Here is a 15,454-nt window from a genome sequence, read left to right on the forward strand (position 1 = left end):
GGTTTTGGGTTGCAGTTTGGGCACTTGATCTCCAAAAGGTTCGCCGTCACTGCCCTACCTAGTGGAATAAAGTCGTTTAAAAAAATTGAACAATACTGTAATGGTGCTTACAAATGTTCACATAAGTTCGTGTGCACCCTTCTAGTCCAGCAAACCAGTTTTCAGTGATGGTTAGCGCTTTACAGCAGCAGTCTGTCAGTCAGTCGGAGCATATACGATGTTGCCTTCCTCTGTTGTTTTTCTCATGTAAGAAAGATACTCTAAAATGCAAGCGCAAAGTTCTCGCGGCTGACAACCAGTCCCATCTGCAGTTGATCTGACGACGAAGTTTCTCTTAAAGCTCCTAATTTCTCCTAGCGTTCTCTAAGGGAGCGTTCTTTCTTTAATCAAAATGGGAAACTAGAAAGCCGTACCTTTAGTTAAAACCAAACCGCGCGCGTTTAAGAGACCGCGCCTCTTTTTTTCTTCTTAAAGTGAGTGCGACCAATCACCCGCTTACGCAGGACCAGATTCGGCCAATCAGCGACTACGTCGTCGCTCCGAGAAAGATGGCGACATTGCGAACGGCTTAGAGGGGTATGGAGGCAGCGGCTGGATTCTGCCATGGCTAACAGACGGCGGCAAGCGGCGTCGGTAACGGGAACTGAAAAGCCGACCATAACGAGCCCGGCGAGGCGGAGCAATAGACGCAGAGCTGCTGTTGAGAGTGCCCAGTGTGGCGAAAGTCCCTGTAGCGAAAATAGAGCAGAGGGTGAGAAGCCTGCGGAGCCGTTTCTCGGTATTTGCACCTTTCAGCCCAGCTTTGGGCAATGTGGTTCTTCTGTCTGCGCATCACGTTAGCTTCATCCTGAGCAAAAGCACTGGATTCCATGGTTTATTCCCAAGGAATGATAGCGAGTTGGGAACGCAACTCTTGCTATCCCATGCCAGCTGGGACTGATGGGAGATGTAATCGGAAGCATCTGGACTTAACCGGAAGCGTGGCGGATCGGGTCCCATATTAAAATCCAAAGTCCCTCTCCCCCTCTCTGTTAACGATCCTTTCCTAATTTATAATACTTGTTTCCCATTATTTCTAGGATCTTTAAGCTTTTTCCTACTGGATCTGCAAGTAGGACTTTTAAATAGGGAGTTAAATGCATTGCACTTAAACATTTATGCATTTATTACAGCTTCAGAAAAAATAAAGTTCTTATCCTGTGGGTCTGCAAGATCTCCAAGAATATTATATCATTGTATGAACTACAAAATGAAGTTTTCTTTTCTTCAGGAACATTAAGTTTTGTACTATTATACAGCTTGATCTCTACCTCCCACTACCAATGATAGCACTTCCCCTGTAAGGAGGAAAAACACTATAACAAAACAGTGCTCTCTGTTTCCAACTCTCAAAGGCAATCTTAAAGGATAGCATGATAAATGGTATCAACGACCTCTGAGAAATCAAGCAACTCCAGGAGAATCGCAATATCCTTGGTTTTGCCAGAAACTATCCATAAGAAAGATTAATATTTCAGGGCCATGCCCAAGCCTGAAATGTGAATGAAATGGGCTTAGATAATCCATTTCCTTTAGGATTATCTGCAATTGCAGCTCCACCACCTTTTTAACACTTTCCCAAGAAAGGGATGTTCAGGCCTGAAATGTGAATGAGATGGGCTTAGATAATCCATTTCTTCTAGGATTATCTGCAACTGCAGCTCCACCACCTTTTTAACACTTTCCCAAGAAAGGGATGTTTGAAACAGGTTAATCCAGAATTGCTGGATTAAACAAATTAGAATGCATAATCTAGTCTCCCGGGGATAGTAAAGAAGCTTTCACTAATCAGGAGGGATAGGGATCCAGATTGCAGGTGAGGGAGCTGATGTCACACAAAATCCTGTCCCCTTTAACTCAATGTAGGTAGCCAGACAAGCCTTTCTCATTAGGACTTGCTTAGCTGGCATGGAACGCCAAACACTTGGGAGCAATTTTGGCCACCAATTGCCTAGATAATTTCTCATAATTTCCATAGTTTCATTTTACCAAAGCTCATATATACATGTCCATTTTGAATAGGTGTTTTGCTTGTTTTATATTTTCCCATAGAAAGATCTTTGTATAAAACGCCAAAGCGAACTCAGGTGAGCAGATCACGGTTGCCTACTTTCAATTCTCCTACAAATGAAATTGACATGCAACAAGAGATCTTTTGGGATCCTCAGTCACCTACAACATATAAACTAGGTAATTATTGTTATATTTAAATTTTTTCTAAGTAATTTATCTTTCAAAAATGTGTGTTTACAAACCCTAGAACATCTTAACCATATACAATGCTGAACTATAGTAACTCATATCTATTAAAAATAACTGCAGGTAATTTATTTATTTATTTATAAATGTTTGAGCCCATTTTCCATTAAAGCATTTTCAAAACAAGGTATAACGGTATGTAATTTAATAATGTCATGCTATTGTCTAGGACAGGAGTAGGCAACCTTGGCTCTTCTATGACTCGTGGACTTCAACTCCCAGAATTCCTGAGCCAGCATTGCTGGCTCAGGAATTCTGGGAGTTGAAGTCCACAAGTCATAAAAGAGCCAAGGTTGCCTACCCCTGGTCTAGGACCAGGCTATCCAAAAGGAAATCTGAGGTTAAATATGCTTGTGTAGCCTTTTAAAGACTTCATTGCTTTACTCTTGGGCTCCCTTCTTCCAGCATGAAGTGGGTCAACTTTGTGGTGGAACCTCATTACAAAACATTCTCCCTAGCTTGTCCTGCCAAGAACTGAGCTTGTTAATTTGCCAAATAGAAATAGGCCTTGCTTTCTTTTTGGATTTTTACTGTCCTTTTTGCTGTTTCGTGTTTGTCCTTTCTCTAATGGGCTTGTAATGGTAAATGGTATGTTGTATTTGTTTAAGATTTATAGTTGCCCACTTGACATTGGTGACTGGGTAGCACACACAATTAAAATGCAAAACCCAAAAATTCTCTGGGTTGATTTGTTCAATGATCCATCATTTTGTTTCCTTGGCCCCTCGTATTTTATCAGAAGTCCTCTTCAACACCAAAGTTCAAAGACATCAATATTCTTTCTATTCTACTTCTTCAAACTTTCATTCTATAGAGTTTCACAGGGAACACCATTGCTTACACTATTTTGATCTTTATAGGCATAAACACATCATGGCATTAGATATCTTTTCCAAGGTTTTCGTGACTATTCTACCTTTTGCTTGGTTCTTTATTGTTGTCTGTTGAACCTAAAAGACAGAAAGTGTTATTGTGATATCTTCATTATAAGTTCTGGTTGTTAATATTTGTTATCCTTAATGTGGTTGTTTTTAATATTTAATTTTTGTCTTATTTTTGTCATTCTTGAGTTTAATGTATTTCTTCAATGGGAAACAGCGTGCTCACACATTAGCCAATCTTGGCCTGCTTTTAAGGTAGAGGGGCTCTCTTTCTTATTCCAATTCAGCAATGTCTTCTTTTTTTAGGCAACAGTCAAAAGAAACTGACAGTTGGTAGACATACAGTTGAGATCTCAGAAATTGTTAATCGAATTGCTCCTCAGGTAATGATTTTCCTAAGATGCAACTCTATAAATTTGGCATTTTGTACTTTCTTTTATGTGAATTTGCTTTTGATTAGAGCAGCCTGTATGTCCAGTAAAAAATAAACAACCTATTTAGAGGGGGAAAAAATTTAGATCTGTCCCAAAAGTATTTTTTCAAAACTCTTTCAAGTGCAGATGGATTGTTGAATCTTGTCCTGATTGGTTTGTTCTCCTATGTTGTGCCATGCTTTCTTTCAATCCATCTTTCAGTCCATCTGCATTTGAAAGAGAAAGGTCACTCTTGACAACAGCAAAGTCCACATTCTGAACAGAGAGGATTGCTGGTGGGAAGGAGGGGTGAAAGAGGCCATCTATGTTAAAATTGGACAGCCCTTTCTCAAGAGGTGGAGGGATATGATACCACCTAGCTCCTGTCTATAATACAATCCTTTCAGCAGTTCCAAGAAGGTTCCACACCCATTTGCATTCTGATTCAGGTCACCCTGAGGGCACAAATAAACCCCCAAGTGACTTAGCTACTCTCAGAGAGTTAATGACTGACCTCCAGTGTGCTAATAACCAGATGACTGCAAGGAATATAAATCCATTCCTCACGATTCAGTCAAAACTGAAGAAGCTTCTTGGATGAGAAGCGAAACATCTTGAAGAAAAAATAAAGTCCAGTTGCCTTTTTAAAAAGCACCTTTGGGAAAATTAAGACCTGGATGACTGAGAATCTCCATAGATATTTAGACCAGTGTTTGTTAAATTGTTTGACCAAATTACCTTTTTTTACAGACTCCGTGTCATTCAAGCAAACTTTATTGTTTCACACAAGCTTCTCAGCAGCGGAAGCCCCAAATTGATTCTTGACTGGCAAACAAGCAATTATAAATGGCTTCATTTACCCAAGGATATGCTTAAACTACTAATTTAGATTATCAGATAACATTCACATCCTGATCCTCCTGAATGTGAGGCATTTGGCTTTACCTTAAGTCTTAAGATGATAATCCTTAGAAAAAAACATTTGAACAAACTGGAACTTAATTTTCATTATATGAATACATAAAATAAGCCATACGAATTCAGGGTAGTAGTACAAATGTGCTCGCCATGTTCCTCTTCTCCCACTAAAAAATGGAATGCTGGTTTGCTGATGCTGTTCTAGCATGGCAGTGGACTTTACATGCTGCTATAGACCTTAGCAGTGTCCCTGTCCTGCCTGTTTTGACATTCCGCATTCAGCAACCACTGAATTATGGGATGTGGAAATGTAAAGGGGCTTTTTGAAATTGTGCTTGGAAGATTGTTTCTGCCACAGGACTGGATAACTATGATAGATAGAACCATTTTTTTATGTTCCCCAAAGAGTATAGTCCAGCACCCCAGTTTATACTTCCTTTTACCTAACCATCCATCATTGTGGGAAACACTGGTCTGTGAAGGCTCAAGAAGTTGTTTTTTGTACTGGACACATTAGGAGATTTTTTGGCTCCCTGTGTCTGCCATTTTATGGCTGCCCATTGAGTATGGGCACCAGGAAATACAATTGGGGAGCTCTGTTCCTTGTTGATCTCAGGGAAGAGAAATGGACGGTGCCCCTTCTGCAAAGGTAGTGAAGTCATTCCCCACTGCCTTTGGGACCAAGGATGGCTGGCTTGGAGGAGATGAAGCAGAAGGATGGAAGATTTCTTTTCCCAATGACTCATGGGTTATTTTCTGTGTGATGGATAAAGGAAACACTCTTGCTAAGTTCTCCCCCTCATATCCAATTACTTTAATCACCTGGGACCCCAAAAGGTGACTCTGTACCCCAGGAAAGCTAGCCAGCTGGAAAGAACACATTGGCTTCTATCATGGAGAGATTCAAGAGATGAAAATATGTTCAGTCTGTATGAGAGTCTTTGAGAAGATGCTTCTCCTTGGATCTTCATTTTTATAGCCAGACAGGATTGCTCATTCAGTTGGTTAGGTGCAACGGGAAGAGGTATCTCCTTGGACACAAAGCACAAGTTTCCTGGGCACTAGGTTATCCCATGGCTCTCTTTTCCCCAGGCCTTTAAATAGATTGAAGGGCGAGCCAATGGAGGAGGAAGATGATGAAGTGACTCTTCAAAATGATTCCTCTTTCCAAGTCAAAAAGGTCTATAAGACCCTTGTCTAGGGCAACCAGGGTAACCCACGAATTTCCAGGAATGTCAGGCTTGTGGCAAGTATTTCTATCCCAAATGGAATAAGATAAAAGTAGCTAAACTTCTGTTCTCTTATAGAAATCTCCCTCTATTTGGCTATCCTCCATTTTTTTTACATTGTCCAACCTGTAGCATTTGAATAATAAAACAGCTAATTTCATGTAATTGTATTAAAACTAATCATTCACTACTCTGAGATTAGGTTTGATAGAAGATCAGGATATAAATGTTTGAAAATAGCAGTGTCCACAAGAGAACATGATGATGCCACAATCATTATATGTGTGCAATGATATATTTGCAAAAGTGCCATGATTATGTATCCTAATACCTGATAACAAATATGTAAAATGCAGCATATGTGTTGTAATGTCATCATGCATATTTGTCATTTGTCCTCCTGAGGACAATCTCACTAGTGGAAAAATCAGAAATACGTTTAGAATTCATAACACCAAGGTAAAGTAGAGAGGTACTGTATGTCCATCTAATCAAATTGATAGTGTTTATTCTTACTATTTAGGATGAAAAACCTGCCTGTTATGAAGGGTCTCTTCTTGGGCTATGGATTGGTGAAGATGCAATTCCTTGTACTCCTGGAATAACAAAAGTACGATCTAGAACAAAAATAAATACGGCAAGGTATGTTGCAAAACTTGCTGATTAGTTTTTGGAATCATCACAAAACTTCTGTGTAGGAAAACCAGAGAACAGTTCAACATAGTGGTAAAGGTGCTGAGCTAGAAAGCTGGAGACTATGAGCTCTTCCATTAGGCATGAAAGCCAACTGGGTGACCTTGGGCCAGTCACCCTCTCTCAACTCACAGGGTAGTTTGGGAATGAAAACAGGATGCAGGAGCATCATATATGTTGTCTTGAGCTGAACAAAGTAAAGGGATAAAAATCAAAATATAACCTGTGTATTCAACCAGCTTCTGATACAAACTTAAATGCTTGTTGCAGTTATAAATGCTGAATTGTAATGATATCAACACATTGCAAACTGCAGACTTTCTGCTTAAATACAAAAGTTTACTTTTCAGATAGTCCAGATAGCAAAACACCAGTTCCACATGCAGAATTTTTCTGAGTTATCCTGAACATCCAAAGCAACATCAAAAGAGGGATGAAGAGGGGGTTGAGTGGAACACTAACACTTAAGCCAGGGGTGTCAAACTGTCGGCCCACAGGCCGGACGCGTCATCCGGAAACCACGCCCACCCCATTGCTGGCAATGGCAAAATCGGCCCGATATGTTGCCTGACGTCACGTGATGTCGCGAGTTTGACACCCCTGACTTAAGCCATAGTTTCCTTTATGCAGCCCTTGTTATCAATTTAATTATCTTCTGAGTCTCGATTCTTACTTTTAAATAAACAACTTGTTTTCTTTTAATTTGGGACTTTTTTTGCTGGTCTTGGGATTTTGCCAAATTCAAGCTCTGGATCAACTAGGTCAGTCTGCTCTGTGTCCCCTCAGATGTACTCTCTTCTGCTAGTTTCTTGGTTGCAGGCTGGTCATCTTCAGCTTTTGAATCTGAAGCCTCAGACTAATCCTGTTCTGGGCAATGCTAAAATTCATAATTTAGAAAAGCATTAAAATCTTTCAGACAGCTTTTTAGAATATGTTGTATTGTTAGCATTTACTTCCTTTTAAAAAATGCTTCATTTTATGTTAAATACTTTGTATTTAACCATACATTTTGTTCTTTACTGATATTTATGTATAAAATGCTTTGTATGCTCTTTGTTGAAAAATGAAGAACAATTTTTAAAAATTTAATTTTTTGCAGGTGTTGAATCTTATTGTGCAATAATTGATCATCTTCCAATGATTATAAAATAGATAAGCCATTTCCAAGTACTTTATGTTGGTAATATTTTTTCCATTGCTTGTTCATGTAGAGTTCATCAATTAAAACACGGAGAAGAGGAACTTATGAAGTTAGCAAAGCAGTTTGATAAAAATCTGATCGATGCAGTCCAAGAACAAAACTTTTTGCAGCCAAATTCTATTCATGTTTCGTCAGCAGCAAAACTATCAACTGAGCATCATATCAAGGTCCAGAGAGAAGATCAGTGGCAATTGATGAATGAACATCCTGCAATTAACTCTACTTTGTCCCATGGAATACTTAAGGAGAATGCTGAGATAGCTAAGAGTCCTAAGAGCAGTAGTCAGAAATCTATAGATCTAGATGCCGAAGGGGCACTAAATGACCTTTTTGATTGTTCTACCCAAAAGTGTAGTGGCCGGTTGAGCCAAGGTGTGTTAAACTGTTCCTTGATCTCTGTTGTGCAGGGTAAGGGTACTTTGCTGGAGGCAGAGCAGCCTTTGGTTAGTGATAAACCTCAAGGGCAAAGTGCCATGCATCTTAAACAGTATTCAGAATTCCTTCTAACTGAGAAATCTAAAACAACTTCAAGTGTAGAGCTTTCTAATAATAATCCCGAAAATACTTTCAGTGATGACAGCTATGACTGGGATGCTGATTTGCTACCTGATGATTCACTTCTCATGCAAATTACTCAGGAGCCTGAATTGATGAAGAGTGCAGGAGATACTTGTATTTCTGAGGAAAAGGGAGAATTACAAAAATGGGCTGTAAATTCTAAGAAACCATCTATTGCCCAGGCTGCAATTTTTCATTCTTCCAGTACTGTACCAGTGTCGTGTGTTTCCATGTCAAACCAGATCATTCCGTCAGAAAAAGCCAAAATTATTCCTTTTCACGAAGATAGCTCACTAAAAACCAACAAGGTGGATTCGTTTTCTAAAACTAGGCAAAACAACACACTGGACTATAATTTTACTTCAGTGAAATCTGAAAATAGGAATGTGCCTCATGGCCCTTCCCACCTGAAAAATGCTACAAATACCAGTTCTGAAAAAAGAACTTCTATTTCATATTCTGATCTTGCTAAACTACCAACTGGGAAATTCAAAAACCATGGGCATGGCACAAGCTACAAGGCCTCAGTTGCTCCTACCAATAAAAACTGTCATGATCTAAAGACAGCAATTAACCAGGGAAGCTCTGATTGTCCACAACAGACATCCGTGGCAAAGAAAGGCATGTTTTCATTTGATGACTGGAGCGAGCCCAAATTTTCAGATGAAGTTCTAGAATTATTTTGTGAATCAAATAACTCTTGGGGCACCCACTGTAACGATGATGATGACTTGCTTTATCAGGTTTGTGATGATGTAGAAAGGAAAACACAGAGCCAAATGGGTACGAAGGAAACTGGAAAAGCTAAATCAATGGCAAAGAGTGCTTCCAATTTGGAGCAGAGGCTTTGTCAGTCGGGGCCAAGTCAAGGGCTTTCTATTTGCCTGCAGACTGAGAAGAATTCAGGCAGGAAGACTTTTTCATTGGATCCACCCATTGTAACAAGAAAGAATGAAAATTCTACAAATATGTCTACAGTGTATCAAGGCAGCTTTGCATCTGGAACTGGCCGAGCTACTATGTCCAGTCTGAAGATAAATAATAATAGGCAATGGCCGAATGGCCATGATGTAAGCAAAATAAAAACTAACTGCAATCAGTTATCTTCTGAAAAATCCAAATATATATTCAAAAAGGCCAATAGTTCCCAAGCTCTTGTTTTGGACCATAAAAATGTGAATGTAGGCAGTCTTTCTGGAACTAACAAGGGGTTGTGGGAAAGCAAAAATGCACCAAACATTCCATTTCAGAAAGTCATGAATGGCAAGCCAATTGTTAAGAGCACTGATTTTGCACCATCTGAGAAAGGTAGGTGTTGCTGGATTCTTCTCAAAATAACACAGTTCCTATAAATAAGCCATCTTCACTCATGGAATCCTCTGGGAATCCCTGGATCTTTATAGAATGCACACTGGAACTGCAGCATTAGTTAAACCTGAAGTTTGTTCTGTCCTAGATAGGGTACTATATCTGAATAAAGGCATGTTAGATGAGATTAAGGATGTTTTTTATCCATAATGAATTTCTGTTCCTCTATTGATCAGTTAGACTCCCTGGTGCACCCACTACTGGGTCATGAATATAGTGATTTCTTATAAGGGAAGGGCACTTTGGTATCATTTGGGCTTTATATTGTAAAAAAAAACCTTTGACAAAATGCAGAAATCTTGTAGTAATGTGGGTTCAAGTTTATTTGTGCTATATGAGCTAGTTCCCCCCTATAGCCCCTTTGTTTTTTTTTCATGGTGTATTTTAGTTTTATGATTTATCTGCCTGACATTAATGTTATCTGTTCTGATCTTTGGATGTAATTTCATTCTGCCTTTTTTTTAATCATTCGCAGCATGGTAACAATTATTTAACAAGGTTGCCCAAATCCATGTTTAGAAATGAGACAGCGCAAGTTATACTTACAATTAATAGTAGAAATTTTAATAATTGTTCTTCCTTCTCCACTATAAGTTGGTTCTTGAAGAGGGCAAGATTTTAAAAGTGCCATCGATACAAGTGACTCCCTCCCATTTTACTTGGTGGATGTTTTTGCAAGAATTAGAGGGCAAGAATTATTCTAACATATTATTAATAGAGTTCCTCTTACTCCTGAACAGTAGAACGTTAGGTACTGTGTAAATGTGGCCACATCAGACTGTTTGCCTTCTCTTTGCAGAATATAAAAGTAGGAGATGTTCTCAAGAAGAAATTGCACGGAAAAAGCAAGAAGCTCTTGAGCGAAGAAAGTGTAAAATGGAAGCATTGTGCAAAAATGCTGCACCTACCTGAGTACATTTCAGTACAGAAGAATTAATGGCAGGTGGGCAGTGGAGTCATTGTCACTAAAATATATGTCTATATTGAAGAGTATTGCCAATTCCTTTACCTACCACTGACTTTATTCTTCTACAGAATGGCAGTATTAATTGCTTTAGAATTCCCTTCCTTCCCTCCTTTTTGAAAACTTGGTTACAACTGTTTATTTCCCATGAAACATAATGTGTCAATTCTTACTTTGGAATGTTTGAGAAGACCAATATCTCAATTTAATTATATACTGGTCACTTAGCCCGTTTCACACACAACATTATACTTTAAATTTTGTAACAAACATTTTGTTTATTCTGAGGTCATAAATGACAACATTCCAAGCTTTGAAGTGTGGACCAATAATGTAAACATTTAATAGTGAGACTTGAATGTAACTCACAGCTTGGATCCATTTTAATTTTGTTTTATCACTACATTATAAAGGAGCTTGGATCCATTTTAATTTTGTTTTATCACTACGTTACAAAGGACTGCTTCTGTAGTAAAGCATGTGGAAGTTTTCTATCATTTATTTATCATTGTAAATTATATACATGCTGTAAATTGTGATTAAACTGATAGCAATTTCTCTGATTATACTCTTCTCTAATATGTCATTACAACCTAACCAACGTAGTATTCTTGCCTCTTCACAGAAGTGAAAGTGATCTGCTCTCTGTTGGAAGTATGCATCAGTAGTGTGTTGGTGACTTCCTAGGCTGTTCTATGCAGATTCCATTCTGTAGCTTGACTTAATAAACAGTGGTCAGAGAGATGATAACTGGTCCCTAGTACTTCTGTTATGGGGCCTAGTCATCTTCCGTAAGAAAAAAAATGTCTTCTTTCTGCATCATAATGTCTTCTTTCTGCATCATAAAACACATAGTTGAAGATTGAGTTTCACACACTATTGACTTAAAACAGGGGTTCTCTGGCTGAGGAATTCTGGGAGTTGAAGTCCACAAGTCTTAAAGTTGCCAAGGTTGAGAACCCCTGACTTAAAAGCAATGCACGTCTTCTGATTTACAAAAGTTTCTCACACTTTAGGATGTCTATTGTGAGGAAATGTTATAAGGAAACTATTTCTTCTAGATTCTTATGTGATTACAGCAAGTACTGTATCTTATATACAACACCAGCCCCAGGGACATTCTCCTATAAAAACATGGCTCTAAAAAAGCTTCATACATGGCTAAAATATGATTAGATCTGGAATGTTCAGCGAAAGGGACAAATTTAATTTTCTTCTAGAATATTACATCAGGTGTATTCCAATTCAATATTCATATTGCAGCTTCAGTTTGGGAGGATTTGTATGCAAATATATTTATTAAACCTAACCAGGGCCTCCCGTTGTAAGCAAATTACTGATATTCTCTGCCCTTCAATGTTAGTATCAGAAATCAAATTCATTATCTGAAATCTAATAAGGCATCTGGAGAAGATTTTTCAAGACATATATTGATTGGTGGGCACCATTGTTAGCAGGGCTGTTCTCCCATATATAAGTAAAAGGTTTTATCCCAGTCAGACATTGCATTATAGTCTCTATATATAAAAAGGGAGATGAGGGTGACCCAAAAAATTAATAGATTAATAAGCGTTATTGGAATTGTGGCTAAAATATATGCAAAACATCTTTTTAGCAAAATAAAAGACTGGAAATACATCTCTTAATGGAGGAATAAGCTGAATTTACATGAAAGTGCTCCATAATAGACAATTGTTTTATTTTACATCATATCATTACAAAACAACTAATGACAAGAAACTGCTTATTACCTTTATAGATCTCAGTGCAGTTTTTGATCCTTTAAACAGAAATATTTTGTGGAAGAAATTGGCTAACTTAAATATGGAACTCAGACATTTACTCTTGGTTAAGGGCCTGTACTCGAACATCTGTTTGAAAGTCCATACCGGTGTAAATGGTTCTGTAACTGAAAGTATACCTACCCATAATCCTGTTAGTTAGGGTTGTATTCTAGCCCTGATTCTTTTTAACCTATATGTCAGTGATGGCGAACCTTTTAGAGACCGAGTGCCCAAACTGCAACCCAAAACCCACTTATACATCGTCGAGTGCTGGGTAGGTGTGGCCCATTGGGTGGGCGTGGCTGCAGTGGTAACGGCAGACTGGGTGGGACTGAAAAGTTAATCAATTTCAACTTTGCAAGATCTTTTTTTCTCCGCGAGAAGTTGGAATTGATTGATTGAACCTTTTTTTTTTTTTTTTTTTCACACAGTGACAGAGGCCTAAAACGAAAAGGTTTTATAAAACCCAGCTGAAGGCCTAGGACTGGGGCGATGGCGCGTGTGCCCACATAGAGGGCTCTGAGTGCCGCCTCTGGCACCTGTGCCATAGGTTCGCCACCACTGCTATATGTCAATGTTATTCCGATATTCCTGTATGCTTCAGATATTCATATGCCAAAAATCCATAATAAATTTAATAATATCCTTTTATATGCTGATGATACGGTTCCATTGGCACACTCAAATAAGCCAGAGAAATCTATTGGGAAAAATAACAAAATGGCTGTGTTCTTAATTTTTTTAAACATCAATAAAACTAAATAAAAAGTGATGACATTTCCAAAAAGGCATGAGATATAATTGGCAAATGGGGAACCTATTGAATAAGTAAATTTCTTTACTTTGAATGGTTTTTACCAACATAAGGTCATGGATAAATGATTTTAAAAAAAGTTCTGCAAGGGCTGAGTCAAGTATTAAAAGATGCATAATTAAAGAGTTTAGCCTTGACCCCTATCCTAAAAGTATTCAGGGCAAAAATAGTCCCAATGCTAACTTGTTTGAACCAGTTCAGACCCATTTTTAAAGAAACAAAATAGAACTGGAAAGGACCTTGGAGGTCTAGTCCAAACCCCTGCTCAAGCTGGAGGCCTGTGCCATTTCAATCAAGTGACTGTCCAATCTCTTCTTAAAAACCTCCAGTGATGAAGTACCCACAACTTCTGATGGCAAGCTGTTGCACTGGTTAATTGTTCTCACTGTTAGGAAGTTTCCCCTTAATTCCAGGTTGCTTCTCTCTTTGATTAGTTTCCATTCATTGTGTCTTGTGAATAAGTTGATCCCCTCCTCTTTGTGGCAACCTCTCAAATACTGGGAAGTGTACTGGGAACTGATAAAGTGTCAGCCCCTGCAGTCAGAGCAGAAACAGGTATCCATTCCATACATGGCCAATCAATAATAATTATTTTTTTTGCATATTGGCAGAGAATCCATTCAATGGTGCTTGATGGGCTACCCAAAGTATGCTTAACAGAACAGATAGTATGGCTCAGTCCTATTACTGGGTAATCCTACTTATCAAAGTTATTATACAGTTCCAGTTTTCCACCCAATATTTATTCTCAATTTCTCCCAGCCATTTTTTAAAATAGAAAGTTGTAGATATCAGTGCCCAAATTGAGATGGAGTTATTGGCAAAAAAAAAAAAAAAAAAAAAGATGGCTAAGATAGAGAGCTATTTTCCAATTTGAAAAATACCTGTCACTAAGTTTGTCACAATTCTCAAGAAGGGCCTATTCTAAGAAAGATTTGAGTTGGGTTCCATGCCCAAATATAGCCATTTCCATCACCTACCATATCAAGAGAGGATGTGTACATGCGGTGTCCCATGAAATATAATTTCTATAAAATTCTAGGTAAATAATTGGATGAAATATTTTGAATTAAAAATTGTTAATACTAGTCTTTTAATGAGCAAGAGTTGGACTAATCTAAGACCTTCATTCAGATCTTTCCAAATGTGATTGCCTTGAAATTTTCTTTCATTTCTGAATTCTTCAAATAGAACAAAGTTATATTATAAAATTCATTATATAATGGACCTTTAAAAGAGGATTAGACAAATCCATAGACTACAAAGACATAGATCAGTGTTTCTCAACCTGGACAATTTTAAGGCATGTGGACTTCAACTCCCAGAATTCCACAGCCAGCAATGCTGGCTGTGGAATTCTGGGAGTTGAAGTCCACATGCCTTAAAATTGTCCAGGTTGAGAAACACTGACATAGATGGTTTTTGGTAGCTGTAAATTCGTTCCAAAATCAGAGGCAAAATATTTTTTCTGGGAAATATATATGCTCTGTCGGCATCCCAGAGGAAGTTGGTCAGCTGCTGTGAGAAAGGAAAGTTGAATCCATATAGTATCTTGTGTTCGTTATAATCGGTGTTTACACTGTTTGAAACATTATTTCTCCATGGAGAATCTGGAAGGGTTTTTCTAAAAAGATCACCCAGTGTACAGAAACAACTTAGGACATCACCAGCACACTGATGCATTCTTCCCTCAGAAAGCAGATCATTTTCACTTATCTGAAGTTTTCATGCTCTACAATGATATATGTTTTCTGATAATTTGCAAGAAGTAGCAGAAGCTTCTCATGTTTATTTTGGGAAGGTGTTACAAGAAATTTGCTTTCTCCAGATACTTATATGGTTATACTAAGTCATATATCTAACACAATGCAACTTATTTTGCCCCAGATGATCCTAATAAATAACTGGATTAAAGTTTTCAAGTGAAAAAACAGCAATTGTAGTCTTCCAAGAGCCAATCTGGTATGGTGGTTAAGGCACCAGGCTAGAAGACGGGAATCGATGAGTTCTAGTCCTGCCTTAGACACAAACCTAGTTCGGTGACCATATGCCAGTCACTCTTTATCAGTCTTAAGAAGCAGGCAAGAGTAAACTACTACTGAAATCCTACTAAGAAAACTACAGGAACTTCTCCAGGCAGTCATCAGGAGACAGCATTGACTTGAAAGAATCATTCCCCCACCAAGAAGTCCTCTATGGCCAAGAATTGAGTTGACTGGGAAGACCCTTGTTCAGATCATCTCAAAACCACCCTGAAGATCATAGGTGCCTATCTGCAGTAATCATTGTAGTTCTGGCCTACTTCCTAACTATTGCAGTAGCGTCAAGACTAT

At 38.3% G+C, this 15,454-nt stretch overlaps 1 protein-coding gene across 4 annotated transcripts; it reads left to right on the forward strand.

Annotated features, from left to right (window-relative positions):
- The first annotated feature begins 519 nt into the window (after nt 1-519).
- ETAA1 (ETAA1 activator of ATR kinase) lies at nt 520-15,408 on the forward strand. 4 transcript variants are annotated; one of them, XM_039331970.1, is made up of 7 exons: nt 520-778; nt 2,092-2,229; nt 3,486-3,562; nt 6,263-6,381; nt 7,644-9,499; nt 10,359-10,502; nt 15,009-15,408. In XM_039331970.1, the coding sequence occupies exons 1-6, from the start codon at nt 604-606 to the stop codon at nt 10,469-10,471; spliced, it is 2,478 nt and encodes an 825-aa protein (XP_039187904.1). In that variant the 5' UTR covers nt 520-603; the 3' UTR covers nt 10,472-10,502; nt 15,009-15,408. The 4 variants fall into 4 exon arrangements, with proteins under 4 accessions (XP_039187904.1, XP_039187905.1, XP_039187903.1 ...); XM_039331971.1 differs by lacking the exon at nt 15,009-15,408 and adding an exon at nt 11,149-11,213; XM_039331969.1 differs by lacking the exon at nt 15,009-15,408 and having other exon boundaries at nt 10,359-11,089.
- Nucleotides 15,409-15,454: the final 46 nt, after the last annotated feature.

The sequence above is a fragment of the Crotalus tigris genome, unplaced genomic scaffold (genome assembly GCF_016545835.1).
Source record: "Crotalus tigris isolate CLP2741 ecotype Arizona unplaced genomic scaffold, ASM1654583v1 scf7180000024441.2113493, whole genome shotgun sequence".
Classification (NCBI taxonomy): domain Eukaryota; kingdom Metazoa; phylum Chordata; class Lepidosauria; order Squamata; family Viperidae; genus Crotalus; species Crotalus tigris.

Bases quoted from the DNA above. Each gene is read 5' to 3' on its own strand.
- ETAA1 (XM_039331970.1), top strand. From the start codon at position 604: ATGGCTAACAGACGGCGGCAAGCGGCGTCGGTAACGGGAACTGAAAAG. The intron at 779-2,091 runs GTATTTGCACCT...ATTTTCCCATAG, and splicing joins GCCTGCGGAGCCGTTTCTCG to AAAGATCTTTGTATAAAACG. The intron at 3,563-6,262 runs GTAATGATTTTC...CTTACTATTTAG, and splicing joins TTAATCGAATTGCTCCTCAG to GATGAAAAACCTGCCTGTTA.